Below are 26,483 nucleotides of genomic sequence, written 5' to 3'. Positions count from 1 at the left end.
AAAAGTCCAACTGTCATCCTAACACCACATCAAACCATGTCCCCAAGTGCCATATCCACACATCTCTTGAACACCTCCAGGGATGGTGACCTCACCACCTCCCTGGGCAGCCTGTTCCAGTGCCTGACCACTCTTGCAGGAAATTATGGATCAGAATTCTTAGCTGCCAGTTCCTGCAGAATCAGTTTGGAAGAGGGAATATGAAGCAATAGCCTATGTCCTCTGTCTTGATCTTAGTGAGGTTTTCATGCTATTCTTATAATTTGATCTTCTATGGAGCAAACTGGGAAATGTCACAGTCCAGATGAGAATCCTCCTTACAGGGTGCATGTGGAGCACAGCAGATACCCCAAACTGAAGGTTGCAATGAAGTATGGTGCAGGGTTAGTGCTGATGTTTGCTCTCTACAGCTACCTGAAAGGAGGTTGGAGTGAGGCCAGTGTTGCCTTGCTTCTCCAAAGTGACTGATGAGAGGACAAGAGGTAATGGCCTCAAGCTGCACTAGGGGAGGTTTAGGTTGGATATTAGGAAAAATTTCTTGACTGAAAGGGTGGTCAGGCTGCCCAGGGAGGTGGTGGAGTCACCATCACTGGTGGTGTTCAGAAAATGAGTAGATGTGGCGTTTCAGGACATGGTCTAGTGGTCATGGAGGCATTGGGTCGAAGGTTGGACTTGATGATCTCAGAGGTATTTCAAACCTTAATGATTCTGTGGTTCAACGATTGTGAAGCCAATGTGAAGTCAGCACTGACTCTGTGGTAGGTGGGGGAGGACTCAGCTCTTGCTCAAATGTATGAAAAGGAACCTAGTCTCCAAGAGACATGGAGTGTTTCTGCCCTGCTGAGGTTCATTGAGGTCTGAGCTGTATCTGGAGGCTTTGCTGGGATGGATGTGCATCACTGGAACAGAAGCCAAGTTGGAGCTGAGAGGAGAGCTCAGTGCTATGAAACAACTGACTCAAGGAACTGTTGGAAGAGTGAGGCTAAAGAGGAGGAAATGGGTGGGTATAATGAGATGTGTGTGCTTGGAGCAACTGCCCCAGCACTGTTCTCTAGCTTTGCTTTCAGTGAGGAAAAAACCTCCATTGCTCAGGGCCTGCTCCTGGGCAGGGGTAGTGTCAGCTTGCCCTGAGCCCCCCTGAGCTGAATGCACAGCTGTGGGGAGAGGAACCCTGCCAAGCAGAGGAGCTCTGCTCTCTCTGTGCTGTACCTGGGGCAGCATTTCTGCTCACTCAGTCAACCAGGCACAAGGCTGCTGCTGCGGCTAAGCAAAGAGCATGAACCATGCAGAGGACATGGCAGGGTCCTGCAGGAGGACAAAGGCAAATTTGTTGGCAGCTCTTTCCCCACCTCCTGTGTACTGCCTGGGCAGTTTGCCAGCTTCCTGCCAGCAAGGCCCTGGGTGCTCAGGTTGCAGAGCCTCCTGCCATCTCCCGCTGGTATGCACGTGCTGCTGGGCAGGTGCTGCCCAGGCAGGGCATCACAACCAGCTGCCTTCAGCCCTGCAGGAGCCTGATTTGGAGGGACCAACAGGGAGGGGTGTAGAAGCTCTCCTGAAGACTGTGAAGAAGTTGCTAGGATGTCCCAGCTAAGGTGGGGAGGCTGAGTGAGGGTTAGATGAGCGACTCATGGAGCTTACAGGGTGCTGTCAACCTGTCTTGTTTGCTGCTTATGCCTCTCACAGGGTCACAGGATGTTAGGGGTTGGAAAGGACCTCCGGAGGTCATCGAGTCCAACCCCCCTGCCAGAGCAGGACCATAGAATCTAGTGCAGGTCACACAGGAACACAGCCAGATGGGTCTTGAAAGTCTCCAGAGACTCCAGACCTCCCTGGGAAGAAGTTCTTCCTCATGTTGAGACGGAACTTCCTGTGCTGTAGTTTACATCCATTGCCCCTTGTCCTATCACAGGGTGCAACAGAGAAGAGACTGTCCCCTCCCTCTTGACACCCATCTCTCAGATATTTATAAACATTATTTATAAACAGATATTTATTAAATCCCCTCTCAGTTGTCTCTTCTCCAGACTAACCAGCCCCAGGTCTCTCAGCCTTTCCTCATAGGGCAGTGCTCAATCATCCTCAAAGCCCTCCACTGGACTCTCTCAAGTAGATCCCTGTCCTTCTTGAACTGGGAAGCCCAGAACTGGATGCAGTATTCCAGGTGAGGTCTCACCAGGGCAGAGTAGAGGGGGAGGAGAAGCTCCCTTGATCTGATGGACACACTCTTCTTAATGCACCCCGGGATACCATTTGCCCTCTTGGCCACGAGGGCACATTGCTGTACCATGGACAACTTACTATCCACCAGGACTCCCAGGTCCTTCTCCGTGGAGCTGCTCTCTAGCAGACTGCCTCCTAACCCTCTGGCCTGCCGTGTATCCCTAGCTTCTAGATTTTCTCTGCTGGGATCTTCCAGCCATGCTAGCATTGTGGGTTGTGTAACACTTGAGGGCCCTCTGCAGAGGCAGTAGCTTGGGGAACGGGACAGGGAAGGAATAACAGAGTCCTTATGCTGTCTCAAAGGGTCCTTGGGCTGGCAGCAGGGCAAATGAAGCTGGAAAAGCTAACACCCATGCAAGGGTCACACTGCTGTTGCTGGAGCAGCTGGTGTATGTAAGCTTTCCCAGATAGGTGTGATGCTGTTCATGCTGGGAGTGTTACACAATTGTTATAGAATCATAGAATTGTTTCAGTTGGAAAAGACCTCCAAGGTCATTGAGTCCAACCATCAACCCAACACCACCATAGCCACTGAACCATGTCCTAAAGTGCCTTGCCTACAGGTTTCTTGGAACACCTTCAGGGACAGTGACTCCACCACCACTCTGGGCAGCCTGTTCCAATACCTAGTTACTCTTTCAGGAAATAAACTTTTCCTCATATCCAACCTAAACGTCCCCTGGCACAATTTCAGGCAATTTCTTCATCTGATACTAGGGAGAAGAGACTGACCCCCACCTGGCTCCAAACTCCTTTCAGGGAGTTGTGGAGAGCAATGAGGTCTCCCCTCAGCATCCTTTTCTCCAAACTAAACAATCCCAGTTCCCTCAGCCACTCCTCACCAGACCTCTTCTCCAGACCCTTCACCAGCTTTGTTGCCCTTCTCTGGACATGCTCCAGCACCTCAGTGCCCTTCTTGTTGTGAGGGCCCAAAACTGAACACAGTATTTGAAGTGTGGTCTCACCAGTGCTGACTACAGGGGCACAATCACTTCCCTACTCCTACTGGCCACACCGTTCCTGATCCTGGCCACCTGGGCACACTGCTGGCTCATGTTCAGCTGCCTGTCACACAGCAACCTCCTACTCCTCGGCAGCTGTTCCGTGCTGGGGCTGAGATGGTGAGGTTGTACTCTTCTGGTCAGGGTATTTTTGTTTGGCCCTAGAAGGTCACTCATGCCTCCCCTGCTGAGAGATGCTCTTCCATCCAAAAAGAGATTTTTCTGTGGAGGAAGCAGAAAGCTGTGAGCTGGCATCCCTCCACTTTCTATTGCCTTTCTTCTGCAGCTGGAAGAGGTGTTGGGTTCTGACAGCCTTGCATCAGTGGTCTGTGGGCAGGAGGTGTACACATTGCAACCTCACATGCCAGCTCTAAATCTCTGCTCACAAATGGAAGCTAAATCAGCTTTCCTTGCTGCTAGGAGTGTGGGGGTGTTGGAGGTCAGCACTGATTCTAGCCTTTTTGTCTCCTGTCCACGTGTACTGCTTGCACTGGTTGCCAGAACTCCCTGCCACAGAAGCAGATACGTGTGCCCTGACAGCTCCCTGCTGCCAAAGGCAGAGGGGAAGACAGAGGGTAAGGGCTTTAAGTAGGCAACCACTTAAACACTGGCTCTGGCTGCTGGTAGTGGCTCTCTGAAGCAGCAGTGAGGTGCTCAGGGTTTGTCTCTCTGTGTAGGGCTGCAAGAGCAGGACTATGTCCACCATGGTATACCCAAGGGAGGAGAAACTGGACAAGCTGAGCCAAGAGGAGATCATTTCCAACACCAAGCTGGTGATGCAAGGGCTGGAGGCACTCAAGAATGAACACAACTCCATCCTGCACAGCTTGCTTGAGACCATCAAGTGCCTGAAGAAAGATGAAGAAGCCAATCTTGTGCATGAGAAATCCAACCTGCTCCGCAAATCGGTGGAAATGATTGAGCTGGGCCTTGGAGAAGCTCAGGTGAGAGTGGTGGGTGACCCCCTAAGTGTTACCTGGTGATTTCGTAATGTGGTGGGTTGAAAATTACCCCCCCCAACATTAACTTTGCCAGAGCAGCTCAGTTGGAAGGCAAATGGAAGGTGTATTTACAAGCACAATTGCAATCTACAATGAAATGCAATTAATATGTACAAAGATCCAATATTTACAGTATTTACAGGTATTTACAATTAACAAACAGCACAAGGGCCCCCCTGGCCAAAGACCAGGGGAGCTGCAACAGCTTCTCCCTCCCTGCCTCCACCTTACCCCCTTGTACAAAAGGGACAAGACACAGAGGCAGAGATATTAGGCTTAGCCAAAACAATGCAGCCAAGATCAGTAAAGCCAGTGAGTCTCTCCCAGAGTGAAGAAGCAAGAAGAGAAAGAAATTGTTTGGGGAACCAAACCTTATGGTAGATATCTCTCCAATGGGATTGTTTAGAATAATCATTATTTTCCTTTTTACACCCAGTAGTGATTTATTTACATTTTACTACTTTCTGTTCAAGATCTGTGAAAAATTTTAAAGGCATAGCCTAAAACTACCACGCCCGGGACTGACAAGGGGAAGGTGGCTATGTGGCCGCTCTCCCATAAGCTGCAGGGGCAGCGAGGGCCTGAGCATGGAAGGGCAGCATGACCCTGAGGCTGGCCCCCTGAGCATGCGTTCAAGGGGGCTACCAGGCTGTGGTAACTGACTGACTGTGGCTCTTGCCCAGGTGATGATGGCACTGTCCAACCACCTGAACGCTGTGGAGTCGGAGAAGCAGAAGCTGCGCGCCCAGGTGCGGAGGCTGTGCCAGGAGAACCAGTGGCTGCGCGATGAGCTTGCCAACACCCAGCAGAAGCTGCAGCGCAGCGAGCAAACCGTGGCTCAGCTGGAGGAGGAGAAGAAACACCTGGAGTTCATGAACCAGCTGAAGAAGTATGATGAGGATGTGTCACCTTCGGTATGCCCCAGTCCCGTCGAGCGGCCGCCTTTGGTGGGGAGGGAGGTTGGAGCGGCAGGATTGCCTAGGTGTGGTGATGGCACTGCCCTGGAATTTACTCCTTCCTGGCTACCCTGCACAACAGTGCCTGTAAATAAAGGGAGCCTGCCTGTGGCAGAGTCTCTGGGAGAAGATGGAGTAGCTTGCCAGGGCACACTGGGGAAATTTGGCTTTATTAGTTTTAAGTGTGGGGAAGAATCCGGTGGTGGAAACAGCAGAGGAAGTTGAAGGTGTCAGTGGGCTGCAGCAGGGAGGAGATGTTTGCAGCTGACTCAGCTCAGGCTGCTGCTGTCTCCTCTGAGAATCATCCATTTTGTGATTCTCTTCCTCTCAGGAGGAGAAGGAGGGCGACTCCACCAAGGACTCTCTGGATGATCTGTTCCCAAATGAGGAGGAGGAGCATGGTCCTGGCTGTAAGTGTTTGCTCACTCACCGTTGCTGACTGTCTCTCTCCACGCCTGCTGTGCCAACGGTGCCCCTGTTTATTCCTCTGTGCCTGCAGTGCCCCACCAGCACAGCAGTGCAGTGGCAGCTGCCCAGCAAGGAGGCTATGAGATCCCTGCCCGCTTACGCACCCTCCACAACCTTGTCATCCAGTACGCCTCACAGGGACGCTACGAGGTGGCTGTGCCACTCTGCAAGCAGGCACTGGAGGACCTGGAGAAGACCTCAGGCCACGATCACCCTGATGTGGCCACTATGCTCAACATCCTGGCACTGGTGTACAGGTGAGCATGGTGGAGAGGGCAAGACTGGACCAGGAGAGCTTTCTGCCTCTCCCGTTTACCAGGACAGCACATTCTGGTGACAGGGAGCTTTGCCTTTCGAAAGTGGTTTGCCTTTCAAAAAGGTTTTGGGCACAGGTAAGTTGCTTGAACCACCAAACTCCCTGGTCTAATGAAGGACTGGGTAAAGTGTGGTGGAAGGGAGAGATGAAAGGGCTGTGGGGACCAGATCTGTGTGGAAGGAGGACTGTTGTTTGCAGTTCTGCTTGCCCTGGGCTATGGTGGGCAGATCCCAAATAACTGTCTGACTTTGCACTGCAGGGATCAGAATAAATATAAAGAGGCAGCACACCTCTTGAATGATGCTCTTTCCATCCGTGAGAAGACTCTGGGCAAAGACCACCCAGCAGTGAGTGTCTTCCTCCTTTTTGTCACTCCCCTTGACCTGTGGGTACTGCTGAGGCTAGAAGAGTGTCTTCATGGTGGGTCTGCAGCCAGATTCCCGGGGACAGCAGTGTGCTCTGATCTGAGGGCAGCTGTTCAGGTGGGGTGGGGCTTTGCTTTATTGCTGCAGTGTTTCCTGCTCTCTTGTTCAGCATGGTCCATCAGGTGTTGGCTTCTCCTGGACCCTGCAATGTAGCTTTGTGTCTCTGGACCTGCTTCTTGTCAGAAGCAGCCATCCTGCAGGCATGAAGGAAATAGGACAGGCACTGTTACTGCTGCTTACACCCCTTGTTTGGTCCCACTGGATTCTGCTTTGTCTGATGGAGAAGCTTTTGTCTCTGCAGGTGGCAGCAACTTTGAACAATCTGGCTGTTCTCTATGGCAAGAGAGGGAAGTACAAAGAGGCAGAGCCACTGTGTAAGCGAGCCCTGGAGATCCGTGAGAAGGTACTGGGCCTCCATACTCTTCTTCCTTCCAGTTCTCCCTGAGGATTTTCCACATTGCTTCACTGCACCTGGAAGATCCAGGACCTATCTAGTCTCTTCAGCTGCTGATTCTGCCACCACCTTTACTGTCTCTCCAGTGTTTTCAGCCATAGAGAGGTCTGCCAGGAGGTGGAAGCTGGAATTTCTCCACTTTTCCTTGGCTCCTATCTGTCATAGGCATGTCCTGGAGGGACCACAGCATCTACTGACTCCAGGAGTCCACTGAAGTCTTTAAGTTTTGACTTTCTCTGGCTTCTCTACTTCTGTTTACCCAGGTGCTAGGCAAAGACCATCCTGATGTGGCCAAGCAGCTGAACAATCTAGCCCTGCTGTGCCAGAACCAAGGCAAATACGATGAGGTGGAGTACTACTACTGCCGGGCCCTGGAGATCTACGAGAGCTGCCTAGGTCCTGATGACCCCAATGTGGCCAAGACCAAGAACAACCTGGTGAGACCCTGGGGAGAGGCTGTGTGGGGTTGGGGAGTGGTGCCATGGGAAAGGTGAGCATTGCCTGGTGCTTGGAAGATGTGGAGAGATAGCTGCAAGGATGGGGGGCAGGGTTCATCTCTGTTGCCCAGTGGGGCTGGAGTTTTCTTCTTGGTTGCAGGCCTCCTGTTACCTGAAGCAAGGCAAATACAAAGATGCAGAAGTGCTGTATAAGGAGATCCTTACCCGTGCTCACGTGAAGGAGTTTGGCTCTGTGGATGGTTTGTACAGCAGAAGCTCTTGGGGCTGGGGAAGGGTGAGCAGTTTGGTCTCCTGGCTCTCAGCCTAAGCTTGGCTGAGTCTGGTATCCCCTGGCAGAGGGATGTGATGCCTTGCAGGGCCCCCATGTTAGGCAGCCCTTGAGACACTGCCATTCTAGTGTGTTAGGCTGCTCCACCCCTTCTCTCTGAAGGGGTCTTGGAGAGCTCTGGCTGTCAGTCTTCGGTGGATTGGGAGTAGTTGAGGCTAGAAGGGGAATAGCAAGTGGCACAATCATTCCTTAGCATAGGCTGAAGTTGCTCCTGTACACCTGGCATTTCCCTGTGGGAGGACTTGTTCCTTCCTCCCCCTGTCCTGCCCTTGCAATGTCAGTTGCCTTTCTTGGGGCTCTGGCCCAGGGGAATCTGGAAGTCTCATTGCTTCCCTCTGGGAGTGCTGGGCTGTGCAGGAAGCAGAGCTCCAGTAAAAGTGGCAGACCAGCAGGGTGAGGTGGTGAGCTGAGCTGACTTAAGTTCTTCTCTACACAGATGAACACAAACCAATCTGGATGCATGCAGAGGAGAGAGAGGAGATGAGCAAGGTGAGTCTGAGCTGGTGGTGCTGCCTGTTGACAGCAGCAAGAGCCCTGGAAGGAGAAGGAGACACAGGGGTTTTGATCCTCTCTTTTCACAGCCAGACCCTCTTTTCTGCAGTCTGAAGAGCTGCCATGGCCACTGATGAAGGCCAGGAGGGGTCTGAAGAGTAGGCAAGGGGCATGACTGCTCCTTCAGGCACCCAGTCAGAGACCTTGATACTTTTGCTGGGGCAGAGAGTTGTTCAGCCTCTCAAACATGGCTGCATGCACTTTCTTTTTGCTTTAGTGATCCTTCTAGGCCACAGAGATGATGGAAGATGGTGGATGGCAGAGGGTTGTGCTGCAGGGCCTTAGCGCTCTGTTCCAAAGAGCTGCTGCTGCCCACAGCACAACCTGCTTCTGAAGCAGGCCTAAGGCTGCCTGGGTCACAAGGGAGATCAAGAAGAAACTGCTGCTGCCACCTTGCTTTAGAAGTGGAGCCAAATCTCCTGAAAGAGATCTGTGCACAGGGCAGGCCCTTGCTGTTCTGTGTCCTAGCTGGCCTCTGAAAGAGAATAGCCTTGAGCTGTGCTTGCCTTGGCTTAGGATGAGAGGCAGAAGCTGTTGCCCAGACCCTGCTGTGTGCTCAGCTGATAAACACAACAGGGTTCTGTCTCTGCTTTTCCCAAGCCTAAGACCTCACCTGCTTTTTGGCAGGTACACAGAGTAGCAGAATGAAGGGCTCTGGTCTAGTCCTCTAGCTGCAGTGGGAGCAAACACTGTCTGCTCTTCCTTTGACCTCAGTGAGCCCCATCCCCATGTGGGCTCAGACGGCAGGTTGGCAGACTTGGCTTAGTGACTTGCCAGTCCCAGTCTGCAAGGCCTAAGAGCAGGGAACTAGCAGCTTGCTCCCACCAGCATTCAGCTGCATCTTGCACTGTTCCAGTTGCTTCCCTGTGAAGGCTGTGCTGCAAGGAAATTACACTTGCTGCAGCACTATCCTGTGCAGAAGTCAAAGCTGAAGCAGAAACCAGGCTCCCCTTGCCCTCTCTGGGACTGAGACACTCCTGATAATATCTGGAGAACAAATTGATCAAATGTAGACAGTTGTAGTGTGGAGCAGTGCTCCAGGTAGTGCAAGCCTTGCTGTGTTGCAAGGGAACACACTCAGGGACCTACAGTTGGAGTAAGATTTGTTTTACAGCCCGGAGCAAGGGCTGAACCTCAATCTCTGCCCCTGGGGTTCTGACCTCAAGGCAGCAGCTCTATCTATGCCCTATGGCTGGAATGGCCTTTCTGGCCAGGCAGCAGTAACCACAGCTTGTACAGCTGACCCAAGGACCAGGACTGCTGTGCTCTGCTTTGTGCTGTGTTTATCCTATTAAAAAGCATCAAACCTCTCTTGCAGAGCTTCACTTCTTTCCCTCGGACCACTCTTTCCCTCTGCTCTCACTGGCAGCAGCAGGAGGCCAGCATGTGCCAGCAGCAAGGCCTTGGCACCCTGACCTGCAAGGCTTCTTCTATCCCAGGGGATTGGATACCTTTCCTCTTGGGTTTATCCACCCTCTTAAGGCTGCCACTAAGCAAGCTCAAGAGGTGTTTTGAGTCTTGAGCTCTCACATCCCTGGGGCATGCACAGACAATGTAGGCTCTGGCCTTGTGGCTCAGGGAGGTTCTGGGATGTGGGGTAAAGATCTGAGGATTACTGTGGGACTGAGTACGAAAAATGGTCCCTGTGAAGACAAGTTTCTTTCTTCTTGACAGAGGGAAACTCCTGCTGTGGAACAATGCCCCCCTGCACCTGTTGAGTGAGAGCAGCCCTTCTGGCCTTGGGGCTGAGTTAGATGCTTCTTGGCCAGCCCATGTGTCCTGTGGATGTAGAGCCAGGGGCATTGGTGTGCCCCTGGGTGCTCACCATCCAGCAGGGTGCATGTTATGGGGACAGGCAGTCCTGCTCCTGCAGGTCATGGTCCCTGCCATGGTCCCTACTGCCCCAGAGCAGTGCTGGCTCCTGCACTCTTCAGAGTGGATCGTCCTGGGCATAGATCTCTCTCCTTGAGAGAAAGATCTCCCTTCCCCCTCTCCCTTTGCTCTGGCCAGCAGCCACTTTGCTCCTGTGGCAGGGCCAGTTAGCTTTGGGGGGCATGGAGAGGAGACAGCTGGACTGAAGTGCTGTGGGGCAGGCCTGACTTGGCACAGAAGCTGTGGACGTGGCTGGCTGATTACTTTGCTGGCCGTGGCTGGGGTGGGGTTAGTGTCCATGCTGCCTGGCATGCCTGTGGGATTTTTGTTGGTTGGGGATTTTTGTTGTATGCTGGCAGAGGTGGGGTGTCACCTCCTCCCAGGGTGCTGTGAGGATGGGCTGTGTTGTCCCTGCTGCCTTTTGGTACCATGGAAGGGGCACACAGAGGGGATTGTGTTGCTTTCTGAGGTAGGGTTATCACTTCTGCTTGTGGCCCAGATCTGTTGCAGCAAATGGGCTTTCAGCTTTCCCTCCAGGAACCTTCTGGGCTTCATCACATTAGAACATTGTATTTCCAAAGGCTGGGCTGGTAGAAGGGTGCAGCCTGGGGCCTGACCTTGGCAGCCAGTAGGAGAGCACAGGTGTGCCAGAGAATGTGAGTAGACATGGAGTTAACAGCTCTCATCTCTCCTCACCCTGTAGAGCAAGCACAGAGACAGCGCTCCCTATGCTGAGTATGGAGGCTGGTACAAGGCCTGTAAGGTTAGCAGGTAAGAGGTAGTTTGTGGGCAGCTGTGAGCTCTGGAGGGGGTGGTCTGAGGGCTTCTGCTCACCTTCAGTCTTTGACTGCAGCCCAACTGTGAACACTACTCTGCGGAACCTGGGTGCTCTGTACCGACGCCAGGGCAAGCTAGAGGCAGCTGAGACCTTGGAGGAGTGTGCGGTTCGCTCTCGGCGGCAGGTAACCCCTCAGGGACCTTCCTGGGTCACAGCTTTTGGCTTGGGGTTGGGCAAGGGTCTCTCCTGGGTTTTATAACCTTTGATAGCCTCAGTTTGTGTTCCCACAGCACCAGAGGCAGCGTGGTGGTTGGGGTTGTGTTTGTGCAAGGCTACACAGGTGTATGTGTGCATGTGTGGATGGAGCAGATGTCAGGTGTGAGGAAGAAGATGTGGATTTTTGAGTGCAGAAATACTGTAGTTTTTTTGTCTAGGGAACACAGTATGGCTTTCTTGGAGTACTTCTCACCCTAATTTGTTTAATCTGCAGAAAAGGAGGCTGAGGGGAGACCTTATTGCTCTCTACAACTTCCTGAAAGGAGGTTGGGGTGAGGTGGTGGTTGATCTTTTCTCCCTAGTATCAGGTGATAGAACGAGAAGAAATGGCCTGAAATTGTGCCAGGGGAGGGTTAGGTTGGATAGTAGGATTTTTTTTTTTTCCTGCAAGAGTGAGTGGTGAGGCATTGGAAGAGGCTGCCCAGGGTGGTGGTGGAGTCCCCATCCCTGGAGGTCTTCAATGTGGCTGTGGCACTTTGGGACATGGTTTAATGGCCATGGTGGTGTTAGGTTGACAGTTGGAGTTTTCCAACCAAAACAATTCTATGATTCTAAACTCCTCTCAATCCTCAAATAATAAAGCAGGAAGCTAGCCCCTAGCACAAAGACTGAAGGACAGCAGAAACCTTCATACACCAAACCATGAAACAAACAGAAAGCTGTCAGCTTTATGGTAGGAAGCTCATGTTCTTCAGTGTGGTTTCTGGTTTGATGGGGGATTCGGTGAGCTGCAAACCCAAAGATGAACTGCTAAGTGCAACATGGCCTTGGCATTTGGCTCCGTCCTTCTTTCTGGGGTTGTTTAGCCCGGAGAAGAGGAGGCTCAGGGGAGCTCTCTACCACTGCCTAAAAGGAGGTTGTAGCCAGGTGAGGTTGGTCTCTTCTCCCAGGCAACCAGCACCAGAACAAGAGGACACAGTCTCAAGCTGTGCCAGGGGAAGTTTAGGCTGGAGATGAGGAGAAAGTTCTTCACAGAAAGAGTAATTGGTCATGGAATGTGCTGCCCAGGGAGGTGGTGGAGTCACCATCCCTGGAGGTGTTAAAAAAAAAGATTGGATGTGGCACTTGGACCCATGGTTTAGTTGTCAGGAGGTGTTAGGTATTAGGTAATAGGTTGGACTTGATGATCTCTGAGGTCTTTTCCAGCCTGGTTGATTCTGTGATTCTTGTGCTGGAGACTTTTGGCTGTGGTGGGGGCAATGACCAAGTGAGGGGTTGGCACCAAGCACAGCGGTGGCACAGCAGGTCGCTAGAGAGAAGGAACGGAAGCAGAGAAAGGCAAAGCATCGTGCTCCCTTCTCCTTTTCTGCTTGCCAGGGCATTGACCCAATCAACCAGACGAAGGTGGTGGAGATCCTGAAGGAGGGCGATGGCACAGAGAGACGACGGAGCCTGGGAGGCAGCGTCAAGTACGAGAGTGCCACAGACGGTAGCGAGGAAGTGAGTATGGGCGTGGAATGGAGCGGGGTAAGTACAAGACACCATCAAGAATGGCCTCAGCTGGCTGCCAGAGGGAAGGGACAGCCTGGCTCAGGGCTGTCCCCGCGCGGCCTGTCGTGGCATCCTTGTCTGCCTCCGTTTGTTCCCTGCACACTTCCTTCCCCTCTTCCTTGGCACGAGCCAGCCAGTCCGCAAAGGTGCGTGCCTGGGCCTGGCTTCTGGTGTACAGGCCAAACATCCCCGACTGAGGGCTTCTGCTTCCAGGTGGCTGCCAGGCCCTGGCAGTACACAGCATGAGATGGTCCTGGTCTGCCCTTAATCTTAGCCTTGCAACCTTATTAACATCTCTCCCTGCTGCTCCCTTCTCGAGGGCCCTGGCTGAGAGCGTCAGCCCCATCTCAGGCCCCACACAGCCTCTGTGAGCGGCTTGGCTGTCTGTCCTGCACTGTGCCACAGGTGGTGCTGAGCCTGGGGAGGGGTCTCTGTGTGTGTCTGGTGTGGCTGTGACTGAGTGACTGCAGGGCACAAGAATAGTCTGCAGCCAGCATCTTTGCTCCCCCCCTTTCCTGGCCTCCTGCCCTATGTGGGCTCTGGCCAAGCAGAGGTGGTAAGGGGCAGGTCTTTGCAGGATGCCAGGCCGTGATGCCTGGCATCCACTAGTGGATGCCAACCTGACCGGTGGTGGCAAATGAAGCTGATGTTAGCTGAGACACAGCTGAGGGGACCTGAGCCTGTATGGGCTTGTTGTGAGACTGAGGGGTACTTTGGTCACTGGCGCTGAGTTTGGAGGAAGGTAGTGGTCCAGGTCTGGAGCAGGTGCCTTATGCCTTCTGCAAGGAGGAGGATGGAGATGAGGCAGCAAGTGAGCATGGTGCTGGGGGTGCTTGGCTTGAGAGCTGCTAGAGCTGTTAACACCATCCCTCCTGCAGGTTCTAGTTGAGAGTGCAGTGTAGCTGGGTACCCAGGGGCTGCTGCAGCCTGGCACAGGCAACACACTGAGCACACAGAGTCCTTTGCTTCCCCCTCACATCTGCTGTCACTAACCCTTCCCCACCTGGCTCTGCTCTATCCCTACCTGCATGAGCTCCCTGTCTTCCTCCTGCCTCTTTCCTGTTGCCATGACAGCCCCACAACACTCAAGTCTGAAGCCTGCTGGCTCTCTTGATCGTGGATTGTACCCAGGAGACGGCTGGAGGGGATCTGGGGAGCAGAGCTTTGAGAGGATCCAGCAGCTCTGCCAGGCAGAGGGCTGTCCTTTGTCCCAGCTCTTAGCATCAGGAATGAAAAAGGGTCCTAGGCCCTGGCAAGGCACCCACCCTGGAGCCTTTTCCTCCTCGTTAGTAGAGGGGCTAGAGAAGAAAAGAGGGAAAGTTATACGTATCTGGTCCCTGCTCTTGCTGGTGTACCTCTATAGTTCCTCCTGGCTGTGGTTGGTGCTGGGTAATGGCTTTGCACTGGTGATGGTCTGGGAGACCCTTTTGACAGTCTCTGAGCTGATCATCCCAAGGCAAGCAAGCAATACCACCCTGTCCTTCAGCCAAGGGGGATAGCCCTGTTCATATGACCCTTCCTCAAGGGCTTATATGGTTTAACCAGCTGTAGATAGAGGGTTGGAGGGCTATCCCACACCCTGGGGCACATGGCTGCTGCCACATGATGCTCAGTGCCTTTGCCAGCCTGCCACACACGTAGGCAGCCTCCTCTGCCAGCCAGCAGCCCTGCACTCGGCTGCAGCTCCCCCAGACGAAGGCAGCTCCTGCTGCTTCTGTCTGTCATGGCCAGTTGTTCCCTGCACTGGTCTGGAGACCTCATATGTGCTGCCTTAGGGCAGGTTCTCTCTGCAGCCATCCCTTAGCTACTAGATGCTACAGGCCGGGCCATGGCAGCAGCCAGGGTGCCAGCAACCTCTGTGCCCCACTACCAAGAGCATCTCTGGAAGCACCCCAGGGCCTGGACCTGGTAATGGAGCTGGGAGAGGCAGAGTCTGGGCTGTGGGAGCGAGGATGGTACCAGCTCAGTGCTGCCGAGGCCTTGGCAGGCACCCCATGCTCAAAGCCCAGGAGCAGGAATTCCTCAGAGCAGGAGGTCCATGCTGCTCCTCCCTGAGCTAGCTGTCCCTGCCAGGCTGCTAGAGCCTGCTGGCAAAGACGTGAGCCTGCTTTGACAGCCCCCCCAAGCGTCCCTTCCTGCCCAGCTGTCTCTGCCTGCAGCCTGGGCCCACCCCAGCTGCTCCCTGGGTGACCCCCAACCTCACAGCCTTGTCAATTGTGTCTTTCTCCTCTCTGTGCACTAGGCTTAAATGCCTCCCGAGACTCCCTCTTTCCCCTCCACTGCAATCACCTGGATGTTTGTGTTGTCTTCCGACTTTTCCTCCACACCATCCCTCCTTCCTCGGCGAGAGCTCCACGCCAGCCCCCCAGCCCTCCCGGCGCGCCTGCAGAGGAGTCCCTGGCCATGTGGTCCAGCTCCAGTCCCTGTGGCCAGCAGGAGCAGGAAGAATCTGCGAGGAGCTGCCTGCTCCCCCCAGCCAGGGCAGCCAGCCACTGTCCCCTTGCCTGCTCCCACCCCTATCCTGCCCTTGCACATCCCTTGGGACCAGGCCTGCGGGGCATTGTCTTCACTCCAGCCATACCAACTCCACTCTCATTAGGTGTCCTCGACCCTCCTAGCTTGTTCCCTTCATCTCTGCAGAGGCCAGGACGGAGGCATGAAGACAGGAGACTGTTCTGGGGCAGAGGGCTGGCCTTGGCAGAGCTGTTGTGCTCCCAGTTGCTTTCTTCTTTGGAGGCTTAGCTGATGTTAGCACCCTGAAGCAAACCTGTGCTGGCCACCAGCAAGCTGGTCTCTCCCTACAGCACAGTGAAGTCACTGTCTTGCTGTCCTCACCCCACATGAGCTCTGCAACCCAGGGGCTGCATGTAGGCATCTCTGCAGGGACACAGGAATGTAGGGCAGCCCACAGCTACTGTACATACAAAATGAGGTGAGGAGGTGACAGCCAAGGGCCATGCATGGAACAGGGACCTGCCAGGACAGGCATATTTGGTTGCAGCCTCCTGACGTGATGGCACTGAGAAGTGAATCAGCTCCCCGTTGCTCCAGGGTCTCTAGGTGTGGCTGCTGGGAGAGAGAGCTGAGGGGTGAAGCTTTTCACTGTTCTTGGAGGCAGAGGAAAGGTAGGAGGAAAGCAGAACTTTTCTGTAAGGGCCCAGGCTCCAGACCATTAGTGGTGAGCGAGACAGGCCATGGGCTGGTTTGGAACAGGGTGGTTGACAGAAAGAGGAGGTGCAAAGAAAGATGTGAGGAAAGGAAGAGCTGGAGCTTGGGGTGCTCTGAGCATGTAGGGGCAGACGGGATGGGGCTGTTCAGTCTTGAGAAGAGAAGGCTCTGAGGGGACCTTATAGCAGCCTTCCAGTATCTGAAGGGGGCCTACAAGAAAGCTGGGGAGGGGCTTTTTAGAAGGGCTTATAGTGATAACATGATGGGGAGTGGCTTTGAGCTGGAAGAGGGGAGATTTAGACTGGATATTGGGAAGAGATTCTTTCTAGTGAGGGTGATGAGACACTGGAACAGGTTGCCCAGGGAGGATGTAGATACCTTCCCCCTGGAGGTGTTCAAGGCCTTGAGCAGCCTGGTCTAGTGGACAGTGTCTCTGCCCATGGCAGAGGGGTTGGAACTAGATGATCTTCAAGGTCCTTTCCAACCCAAACCATTCTGTGGTTCTGTGAAGGAGGTTTCCACAGGAGAAGGGGTCAGGTTGCTCACAGAAGAGGTTAGTTCTTGAACACAGGACCTGGTTTGCCATGCATAGTCCCTGGGGCTGTTACTTGCTGTCTGGCTGTCCCTCATCAAGTGTCTGGGAAACCTTCAACCCTGTTACTTCTAGGGAGACAGTACTGACTCTCTGCTCAGTGCCTCTGATGGGATCCCAGGCCTGCACAAGGTCTGGTGCTGTGGGTCACTACTGGGAAAGAGAACATTTCCCAGGGCCAGACCACCACTGCCTTGAGCCTCACACCCTTGGATGCACACCTTCATCCCACCTCCTGTAAGAAGCAAACTTCTCTGTCCCTCTTACCTGGGAAGAAAGCTGGGCAGGCTGCAGCCAGCAGGATAGAGGCCAGTGCAGGACATCACCCCTCCCTCCTGCCCCTTTATTTATTTAGCTAGGTAGTTTCTCTCCTGCTTAGTCACCTGGCAGGTGGTGATACTAAACATGCTTCTGTGCTTGTGTCTGTCTGGGCCTGGCTTTGCTCTGGTGGTGCAGAGGCCTTGGGGCACGTGCATGCTGCTCTCCTGGGAGCTTGTGCTTGCTGAAGGGTTTGTTCTCAGGACCATGGAGTGTGGAGTGCTCTAGGGCTGTGCCTTCCCTGCCAGCACTGCCCCATGCTCCTGGAGAGTCCTTAGTGCAGGGTGCTTGCAGGCCACAGTGCCCCTCTGCTTTGCCATGTGCTGGACCTGGTGCTGTAACAACCTGACCTCTGATTAAAGGTAGACAGACCTGAACTGCTGCCCTGTGCTTCTTTCCATGCTCTGTAGGCCAGCATTGGCCAGCCCTGTGGTGGTGGGTGCAGATGCTTGCTGGAGCAGGTGTGGGGGTGCTTGGTGGCCTGTGTGTGTGAAAGGGGACATGCTGCCTCCCAGGGCACCTCTCCTAGGCAGGCTGAGCATTGGAGATGAGGGACCCAACTCCACTGCTGCTCCCTCTGAGCTCCAAACTGGGGTTGCTGCTAACCTCAGCTCTGTAGCCACGTGTGGCGAGGCTGCCCCAGGGTATCAGAGCTTGAGCCTTCCCCAACAAGTGGTTCCATTGCCAGAGAAATACCCAGTTGTGTCCCTCAGTGCTGAGCTGCACATGCTGCCAAATCCTGCCTGAGTCCTCTGCCTTCATGCAGCAGGCAGGGTGAGAGCACACAGTGAAGAGCAGCTCAGTGATAGAGTTGCTGCCTTTTTTTTTTTCCTTTGAGTGTGCTCATCCTGGTGGGTGCAGTGGGATGGGGGCTTTACAGTAAGCCAAGCCCCAAAACCATTCTGGGTTAAAAATAACCCTGCAGAGAAGGGAGCAGGGAGAGAAGGAAGGCTATTTTTAACACAGCATGCAGCAGCATTTGGTTCTGGTGTTGGTCTGCAGTCATTTTGCATCACTGCAGCTGGGGAAATGTGGCTCCATCCTCCAGCCCTGGTCACTCCTGGTCAGATCCTACTGCCCTTGTACCGTGTGCTCCCTTCTCCACCCCTGGCTTGTGTGCCCTGGCAGAAGGAGCAGTGCCTGATGTGGCAGTACCCTGCAAGGAAGGTGGTGACCCAGTGCAAGTCTTACTGGGGAGGTAAAAGACACCCCCCTCCATCCATGCTAGTGCCACATACTGATGGCCAGCTCCTCCAAAATCTATCCAGGATGCGTGGTGCAGAAGTTGAATTGTTACCTTGCTAATACTTGTGGTGCTTTCTGCATTCCTGAGTGAGGGGGTCCCTTGCACCAACAGCACATGGCTCCCAGTTTGGAAACACCTCATCCTAATGAGCAAGTTAAGAGGTTTAATGCACTTGGCTTATCCAAGAAGGGATGTGATGAATACAGGAGAAAGGTTTGCTGGTACGAAGTCATGTTTGTGGCTTGCAGTGGGGAAGTGTTGGAACAGCTCTCCCCAGGGCCACAACACATAAGGGTCAGAGTGAGGGGATGACCCTGCACAGCTGTGTGAACAAGGGGCAATGGATATAAACTACAGCACAGGGGGTTCCACCTCAACTTGAGGAGGAACTTCTTCACTGGGAGGGTCATAGAGCACTGGAACAGGCTGCCCAGAGAGGTTGTGGAGTCTCCTTCTCTGGAGCCTTTCAAGACCCATCTGGATGTGTTCCTGTGTGACCTGTGCTCTGACAGGGGGGTTGGACTTGATGATCTCCAGAGGTCCCTTCCAACCCCTAACATCCTGTGACAGCTCACAGATTCAGATTGCATTGGGTTGGAAGGCACCTTCAAAGGTCATCATGTCCAACACCCCTGCAGTGAGCAGGGACACTTCCAACTGGATCAGGCTGCCCAGGGCCACATCAAGTCTGTTCCTGAATATCTCCAGGGATGGGGCCTCAACAACATCCCTGGGCAACCTGCTCCAGTGTTGCTGCTGCCAACCTCTGGGACACAGGGCATTCTGGAGTGGTAACAAAGGGGCTGCCACATGTGCCAGTAAGTTGCCAAGGGCTTTTGCAGTTGCCTTACCTCCACTTGTTCTGCCCTGATGTGCCAGGGGCCATTGGGATGAGGAGCAGGGAGGATTGCTGCTATCAGGCCTTTGGAGCAGAAGTAACTCCACATCATCAGTAGTGCCACAACCTTGTGTAATGAGCATGCCTGGCCCCAGGAGAAGAGCTTGGTGCTGTTTTGGCACAGCAGCTGGCACGTGGAGCTAAATGCAGGAGACAGGCTAGAACCTGTCAAGGGCTGAGAATACTGGGAAGTTTTCAGGGCCTGTGGGAGGGAAGCAGATTGAGGAACAAGATTTAGGGCTGGTTTTTGTCTTTGGAAGAAGCAGGTAGTCATAAAGAAACTCCTACAAGTCCCACCTTGGAACAGCTAGCAGGCCAAGGTGCAGCTAAAATTTGGGGGGCCAAGAAGAGTGGTGCCTGCTTGGCAGTACAGTGTTGGTGCAGCCAAAGGAGGGCATCCCTGAGAGAACTGCCTGAATTGCTCAGCAGGGTCAAAGCTAATTGTCCTGGGGGTGTTAGAGGTGGGACAAGGCTGAGTGTGCATGTGGACTGGTCTTGTCTGACATGAGTGAGCCTGCAAGGACAAGGATGTGCATCAGGATGAATTCTGGATGGAGGAGAAAAATACCAACAGCTTGGAGTAGAAGGGGGAGGATGGCCTCCAGTTAGCAGCAAGTGAGGAAGGAGTCATTGAAATGTCCCAGCAGCATGTCCTGATCTGACACGGGTACCCCCAAGCTTGGGGGTCCCATCAGGGCTCATTGCTTCCCTGGCCACTGGGACCTCCTTGGTAGCTCCTGCCTGAGCTGTGGCAGGTGATGAAGGTATGCCATGTGTGAGCAGGGCATGGTGGTAGGGGGCCCTGACTGCATGGTGGTCATGTCCTGTGGAGAACCAATGTGAGGTGGAACCATGTAGCAAGCAGTAAGCCTGCTCTGGGCCAGGGCCAAATCCTCAGTGCAAGTGGGCAAGATGGTGTTTGGAGCCAAGCCCAGTTCCTGCCACTCATATGCAGCATGCCAAAGCCTGGTTGGTGCCTCTCAGCCTTGGCTCCAGCTTGTGTCTCTCTGTCCAGGATGGCAGTGGCACCCTCCAGCGCAGCAGCTCCTTTGGGAAAATCCGGGATGTGATACGGAGAAGCAGTGAAATGTTGGTCAAGAAACTGCAGGGCAATGGCGCCCTGGAGCCCAGGAACTCCAGGTATGGACCAGGGCTAGGAGGCACAGACTGGGTCCAGGGCAGGTACAGGCCCTGCTACCCTGAGGTTTGGGGTCTGACCAGGTATAAGGAGATGACACTTGCTCTCCTCTGCTTTCTTGTAGCATGAAACGAGCTGCATCATTAAATTACCTGCACAAGTCTAGTGATGCTACATTTGAGGTAAGCATTGGGTGGGCAGTGGGACTGGGGCAGGAATGAGCACTGGGGTGGGGGCTGTGTGGCTGCAGCTGATTCTGGGGGCCATGGCCAGCAACACAGGTGGAAAGAGGCCACACTTGGTGCCAAAGATCCCACCAAAGGCATTGATCCATGAGCAAGGCTGGAGCTACTCTGCTAGGGTGGCTTGGCCAGTGTCCCCACTACAGCCACTCCTCTGAGATCGTGGCTCCAAAACTGAAGGTGTTGCCTCCAACCAACCCCCTCCCTGCCGGCTGAGCTTAGCAAACCCTCCAGCTGCAAAATGGGAGCAGAGGGGGCAGAGGGGCACCTAACTTTTTTGATAATGTCATTGGGGGGGCCATGGCTTGCAAGGCAAAGGGTGCAAGCAGTGGGCTGACAGCTTTGGGATGTGGGCACCTAACTGTGGTTAATAACATCACCGGGGAGTCCAGGCTTGTGAGGCAAGGGGTGCAGGAGGTGGGCTGACAGCTTTGGGGTGTGGGTGTGGATTTGCAGGTACTGGTCCTCACGGGTGCTGTGTTTTCCAGGGCACCCAAGGCCTCCGTGCAGAGAGTAGAGGCCTGAGCGCCAGCAGCATGGACCTGTCCTCCCACAGCTCACTGCTCTCCTCCAACTGACCTGCCGGCAGGTGCCCCCTGCATCTGGCCCTTCTGCTGCCGGCGTGGCACAGCTTTGCGCTGCACGGGGCAGCGCCCAGCACCCTCCCCACCTCAACCGCTCTGTTTTCCCCCAGCCCTCCATCACTGACTCTCGTGCCGCTGTCTGCCCGTCCCGCCCGGGGTCTACGGGCACCGGGTGGCCCTAGATAGTTTGGGAAGCGCAGCCCGCACGCATGCTCCTCTGCTGCATGCCCAGGGCCGGGCAGCTTGGGTTGGCAGCACGCTCGGCACCCAGTTGCACACGCTAGCCAGGTAGAAACGCCAAGTCCGGTGGGAGCCAGGCGGCCTCGTCCGCCGGGGGTGGCGGGAAGTGCCCCGGGCCGTGGCCGTGTGGCCTGGGGGCGCTGCGGGGGCGGGTTTTGCTGTACCACGTTTTACTGAATAAAAGGCACCCGTAGAAGCGACCGCGGCTGGCTCCGGGCTGGGACGCGCCTTGGCGGCGTGTCCGCTAGGGGGCGGCCTGGTGACGGGAACAGTGACGTCACGGGGAGGGGGCGGAGCGCTCACTTCCGGGTTGGAGGGGCCCGGGGCGGGGCGGCGCTGCCATGGCGCGGATCGGGCTGGAGGACCTCGAGGGGCTGGGCGAGGAATCGACAGCCGGTGGCGGGGAGGATGACGACGAGGAGGATAGCGACGAGGGACGGGAGCGGGCTCGGTTGTTCGCCCACTGGGAAGCCGTAGCCAGCACGCACCGAGTGAGCCTGCCCCGAGGTGAGCGCTGAGCCGCGCCGGGGAGGGCTCCGCTGCCAGGGAGAGCTTTGCCGTTGCCGGGGCAGCCTGAGGCGGCGGGCAGGGCTCTGAGCAGGGCCGTGGAGGCTGCGGTGGATGGGGGTCGGTGGTGGGCTCTGCGGATGCTGTCGGCGCCCTGTGAGCGCCCAGGTGCGCTGTGCGGCCTCCTCTGCTCCCCAGCCTGGGCGAGCCTCCCCGCTCCTCTCTTTGCCTTGCAGACATGGCAGGTCCGATCCTCCAGATGACCCGGCACAGCCAGGCTCCAGAGGCCGTGCCCTTCGTTACGCTCTCGCAGCAGGTGAAGGTGAGGCCTTCTCCTCTTCCCTGCACACCCAGCTTTCCGGCCGCTGTCCGCCGCTGCTGAGGCTGATGCAGCGGCTCCCGCCAGCTCGGGCCGCGAGAAGAGAGCACTTCCCTTGCGCAGAAGGCAGCCGCTCGGCGGCTTGCTGACAGGAGTTCCTGCAGAAGCGCTGCAGCCGGGATGGCAGCTCTAGATTGGTGTGGCCTTCAGCCCTCAGGAGAGTCCAGCCGAGAGCCACTATGATGCTGAGAGGACAGGATCATCTGCTTTATGAGGAAAGGCTGAGAGAGAAAAGGCTGTTTTAGCCTCAAGAAGAGGAGAATGAGGGGAGATCTCATCAATGCTGATCGATATCTAAAGTTCAAGTGTCAGGAGGATGGAACCAGATGCTTCTCAGTGGTGTCCAGTGATAGGACAAGGGGAAATGGATACAAACTGGAACACAGGAGGTTCCATGTAAACATAAAGAAAAAATTCTTCAGTTTCAGGTGGCAGAGCACTGGACCAGGCTATGCAGAGAAGCTGTGGAGTGTCTCCATCTCCGGCTCATCTCTGGTCCATCTCTCCAAACACACCTGGATGTGTTCTTGTGTGATTAGGTGCTCTGGCTCCAGCAGGGAGGTTGGACTAGATGATTTTCAGAGGTCCCTTCCAACCCCTACCATGCTGGGATTCTGTGATCTTCTCTTATGTTGAGTAATGGCAATGCTCAACTACCCAGTCTTTAATTTAAAATTGACCAATCTTGCTGTTTTCTCTGGTCTCATGGCTTGCAGCTGCCTCCTTTACCAACCTATCCTCTGTGGGAGTGGGCACATCCAAGAGAGGGAATTTTCAGTTCAGAGTATTCTCCCTGCCTTGCTCAGGACACCTTGTTACATAGCTCCAGGTCCTGCTGGGTTTCTGTTTGTGTTAGTTCTGTGGTTGAGTCGGAGATCTTAGCTTCTGTGGGGAGCATAGAGCCTGTGGCCCTGGCTGCCAGACCCAAGCGTGTGGTGGTGTTTGTCACAGCTGCCAATCCAAGCATGGTAGCTTCTGCCTGAAGATCTCCTGTTCTTGCTAAGTTGCACACCTCTCATCTCTCACACAAAAGGGTGCTGTGCTTTGGAGCTTTCATAAGTAACTGTGAAGCAGCGCTCGTCAGACTGGTTTCTGTGTCTCTACAGGCTTAGCTGGGCTTCCTACCAAGACGACGGCTGTCGATTGTCCTCTGTATGAAGAGAGCTTTACCAGTGTCTTCTGGGCTGAGGTCCAGCACTCCTGCCTCTAAAGCACGTCTGAGCATGTGGGTTAGACAGCCCTGAACTGGGACTTACCCTCTTCTGGGTCCCAGAGGCTTAGTCTGGGCTCTTCTCTACTTATGCTGGTCTCAAGCAGGAATGGGCCTCCAAGACTTGTTGGGGTCTGGAGATCTTTTGTTGTTCTTGGCATCCCTTCTGTGCCTGTGGAGGATTGTTGGAGTCTGGGACTGGGTGAGGAGATGGGAACCACATCATAGCTTTAGCACTGAGGGGACTCAGGAGCTGGGGTCCTTGGGTCCTTGAGGAGACATTTCCCAGACTTAGGCAGGTTGGTAGCATTTGGTTGCTTCTCCTGAGCTGTCAATGTTACAAACTCTCATCCTCTTGGAGGCAAATGAATTATTACTCTACCTACAGAGCTTTGCTCAGTCAAATTCCCCTGTTGCCACTGGGTCTTCATGAAGCATCTAGGCTCTTTCTCTTGGTCAGGTCTCACCTTCTAGAGTGGTGGTGCTTAATGTGGGGATCAGGCTGTGACAAGATCAGATGCTGTGCCTCACTGATAGGTTTATTTACAGGTAGTGTGGCAGATGAGAGCTTCAAGTCATCTATCAGGGACTGGCAGTTTCCTTGCTTTTGCTCTTGCTTTGCTTGGTGTGATAGTATCAGGCATGGCCCCATCTAGAAGGCCAAGATTGGTTGGCTTGCAGAGCTTTGGAGCACTCATCCTGACACCCCACTGACACACACAAGCAGCCCAGATGCCTTCCTTTTGCCTTTGGTTTGGCTTTCTGAGTTGAGACCTGATTTGGGTGGACACACAGAGATGCTACATTTGTTGTTGAGGCTGCTCACAACTTCCTGGTTCACTCACCACTGGTGAGGACAGGTGCCCTGAGCTCTGAAACAAGGTTGCTCCATGACCACTTCAGTGTGTCTGAAGAAGCTGAGAGCAGGAAGATAGGTGCTAACCACAACTTCACAGCCTCACTTTGCGTGGTAGTTGTGGTTATAACCAAGCCATGAACTGAACTAAGAGCAGATCCAGATGCAATTTTCCCACTCCTCTCCCCACTCTTGTGTTTGTCCAGAAGATTGAACATCTGTGCTGGAAACAGAGATTTTTTTGACCCATTCCACAAAGCTGTTCCCTCTTCACCAGCTGGGTTCACATCTCTCTTTCCTACTCTCACTTCTTGGTGTGGGAGAAGGATCTGAGAGGAGTTTTGTTCCAACCTTCACAACTCTTCTTGGTGCTAGAGCTCTTCTGCCGGACTTTGACTTCTACTGGGCAGGAGGTATTTTGCTTGTTATCCTCCAGGAACACAGTGCTGCAGTGACAAGGTCCTCCACTTGAGAATAACATCAACCTTACTGGAGGCCCTTTGGGTGCCCAGAATCAAGAACACCCTTGCAAGTAGGCAGGGCATCAAATGGAGAGGAGCAGGAAGTCCTGTGTCCCCTGCTGAGGATGTGCTGCATTCCTTGTGCGTGCCAGGAGCCTCCCTGCACCCTGTCCCCCCTCTGTGCTTTTCCTTTCACTGACTTCTGCCCAGTGCTGTTAAGCGTCCTTGTCTGCAGTGCATGTGGTACCAGTTCTCCTTGCCCTCCCTGGCTTCTCCTGCCAAGCACTGACTAGCAGGGGGTCTCCTTTTGGCAGGGTCCTGTCTTCCCACTTCGTGCCTGTCTGCCTTGGTTGTGCCACCCAAGTGCTGCAGCATTGCCAGCGTGCTTACCTCTGACTTGGCTTCTCTGTGGCCTGTTTCAGTGTGAGGAAGCAGCCTACGAGGAGCGGCGGTACCCAGCTGGGAAGTGGGCATGTGTCACCAAGGAGGAGCCCATGTATGAGCAGAGCATCTCCATGAGCTTCATGAAGCTCATGCGCTACATCTGCAAGGACAACTCTGTAGGTGTGTGCAGGCAGGAAACCAGAGGGGGCTGGCAGGCTTCGCAGAGGGAGGGCCCTGCCCCTGTTCATCTGGAGCAGGCAGGAGGGCTGCTGCCACTGACCCAGCCATCTCACTGTGCCCACTGCCTTCCTTCCCACCTCCTTCCAGGTTGCTATCTGGGCATGACAGTCCCAGTGCTCAATGAAATCCACCTGACCAAGGAAGGGACTGGGCTGGAGCGTGAGGTCATAACTGGCTATTACCTTCCGGGGCAGTTCCAGCAAAACCCTCCTGTTCCCACAGACCCTGAAATCCACATCATCGAGAGGTCCCCGCTCCGGGTATTAACCAGGTGACCCTCACACCAGAAGCATTTTCTTGGCTCGGCAGAGTTGTTTCAACTCCCTGCATGGCCGAGGTGGTTCCTTGGGCAGAGGGCTGGGAGCCCTGCCTGCGGGAAGAAGGAACGTGCCAGCTCAAGTTGCTCACCTCGCACTCTTTGCTGCAGGGTTTTCTATGGGATGACCACCGAGGAGACAATTCTGCGAGAGATCAGTCTCTTCTGGGAGCTCTTGGGCTCCACAGACACTGTGCTCCGGGGGACGTACATCGTGGCTTCTTACGAGAACCCCAGCGTCCCTCGGCGCCGCAACGAGATCTGGTTCATCTGCCGAGCAGAGTGAATCTCCGCTCTCACCACCAACCCTCCTGCACCTGGACCTGCTCTTCTGACCCAAAGGAGACAAATGCACGTCCTTGACCCACCATTAACCCACAAAATGACAGACAGAAAGAGTGCTGCGGGCTGGGCTTGCACTCTGCCTTGTGATGGCCCAGGCAGGGGGAAGCCTGACTGCTCTGCACTTCGCATGCTGCTGTGCCTGAGGCTGGAGGTGGCACTAGGGAGAGACTCTGCAGAAGGCTTCTGGTGGGAAGCATGTGGTGGGAGGCTCATGTAAGGCAGTAGCTGTGTGGTGTTGTGCAGTACAACCTGGGCTTTCCCTCAGCTCTGAGCTGGGCTTCCTGGGCTAGGCGTGCTTGTGGGCCCTGTGTTTGCTGCAGAGTCGTGGGCTGGTGGTGGCTGGAAGGCAAATGACTTGTGTACAAGGTATGGAGCTCTGTGTGGCCTCTGAGAAAGGCTGCCTGTCCCAAACGGAGCCACTGAAATGCTGCTGCAGGGACAGTGGGTTTCAAAGGGGGAAAGGACTCACCACAAGCAAGATGTGGATCCTGAACATTCTCTGCTAGGGTGGCTCTCTTTGGGCTGTTGTTGGGTGCCTCCCTGGCTGTCACACACTATCCCTCAGCCAGGACTGGGGTGCTAGCAGCCTTTGCCCATCAGTTGTGGGTGCTGTTTTGCAGACCTGCTGCAAGCTGAGAGAGAAAGGTGCTGGCAGCAGCACCGCTGGTGCCACTATGCCTTGCATTCCACATTGATCAGCAAACTTCACATCCATGAATCCTCTCCTGCTTTCCTGGGGGAAGCTGGCAGTGCCAACTGTAAA

General features: G+C 54.5%; 2 protein-coding genes across 2 annotated transcripts in view; both read left to right on the top strand.

The window, feature by feature from the left end:
• KLC4 (kinesin light chain 4) overlaps positions 1-20,906 on the top strand; it is a 31,946-nt gene extending 11,040 nt beyond the window's left edge. Inside the window, exons 2-16 of the mRNA XM_054396351.1 lie at positions 3,899-4,165; positions 4,906-5,136; positions 5,510-5,588; positions 5,678-5,903; positions 6,222-6,309; positions 6,689-6,790; positions 7,105-7,278; positions 7,439-7,538; positions 8,064-8,116; positions 10,755-10,822; positions 10,905-11,013; positions 12,423-12,572; positions 19,834-19,958; positions 20,081-20,138; positions 20,687-20,906. Of these exons, the coding sequence (XP_054252326.1) occupies positions 3,917-4,165; positions 4,906-5,136; positions 5,510-5,588; positions 5,678-5,903; positions 6,222-6,309; positions 6,689-6,790; positions 7,105-7,278; positions 7,439-7,538; positions 8,064-8,116; positions 10,755-10,822; positions 10,905-11,013; positions 12,423-12,572; positions 19,834-19,958; positions 20,081-20,138; positions 20,687-20,776 (1,902 nt within the window). The 5' untranslated portion in view covers positions 3,899-3,916 and the 3' untranslated portion in view covers positions 20,777-20,906. The remainder of the gene's footprint in view (positions 1-3,898; positions 4,166-4,905; positions 5,137-5,509; positions 5,589-5,677; positions 5,904-6,221; positions 6,310-6,688; positions 6,791-7,104; positions 7,279-7,438; positions 7,539-8,063; positions 8,117-10,754; positions 10,823-10,904; positions 11,014-12,422; positions 12,573-19,833; positions 19,959-20,080; positions 20,139-20,686) is intronic.
• A 457-nt stretch (positions 20,907-21,363) lies between these two features.
• Positions 21,364-26,483, top strand: LOC128976379 (heme-binding protein 1-like). Its single transcript, XM_054393626.1, has 5 exons — positions 21,364-21,529; positions 21,766-21,851; positions 24,858-24,999; positions 25,147-25,330; positions 25,487-26,483. Exons 1-5 carry the CDS (start codon positions 21,364-21,366, stop codon positions 25,659-25,661), a joined length of 753 nt encoding a protein of 250 aa, XP_054249601.1. The 3' UTR covers positions 25,662-26,483.

This window comes from Indicator indicator, chromosome 2 (assembly GCF_027791375.1).
Source record: "Indicator indicator isolate 239-I01 chromosome 2, UM_Iind_1.1, whole genome shotgun sequence".
Taxonomy (NCBI): Eukaryota; Metazoa; Chordata; class Aves; order Piciformes; family Indicatoridae; genus Indicator; species Indicator indicator.
Note: the sequence above shows the minus strand (reverse complement) of the source record. Positions and strands in the feature narration are given on the sequence as shown.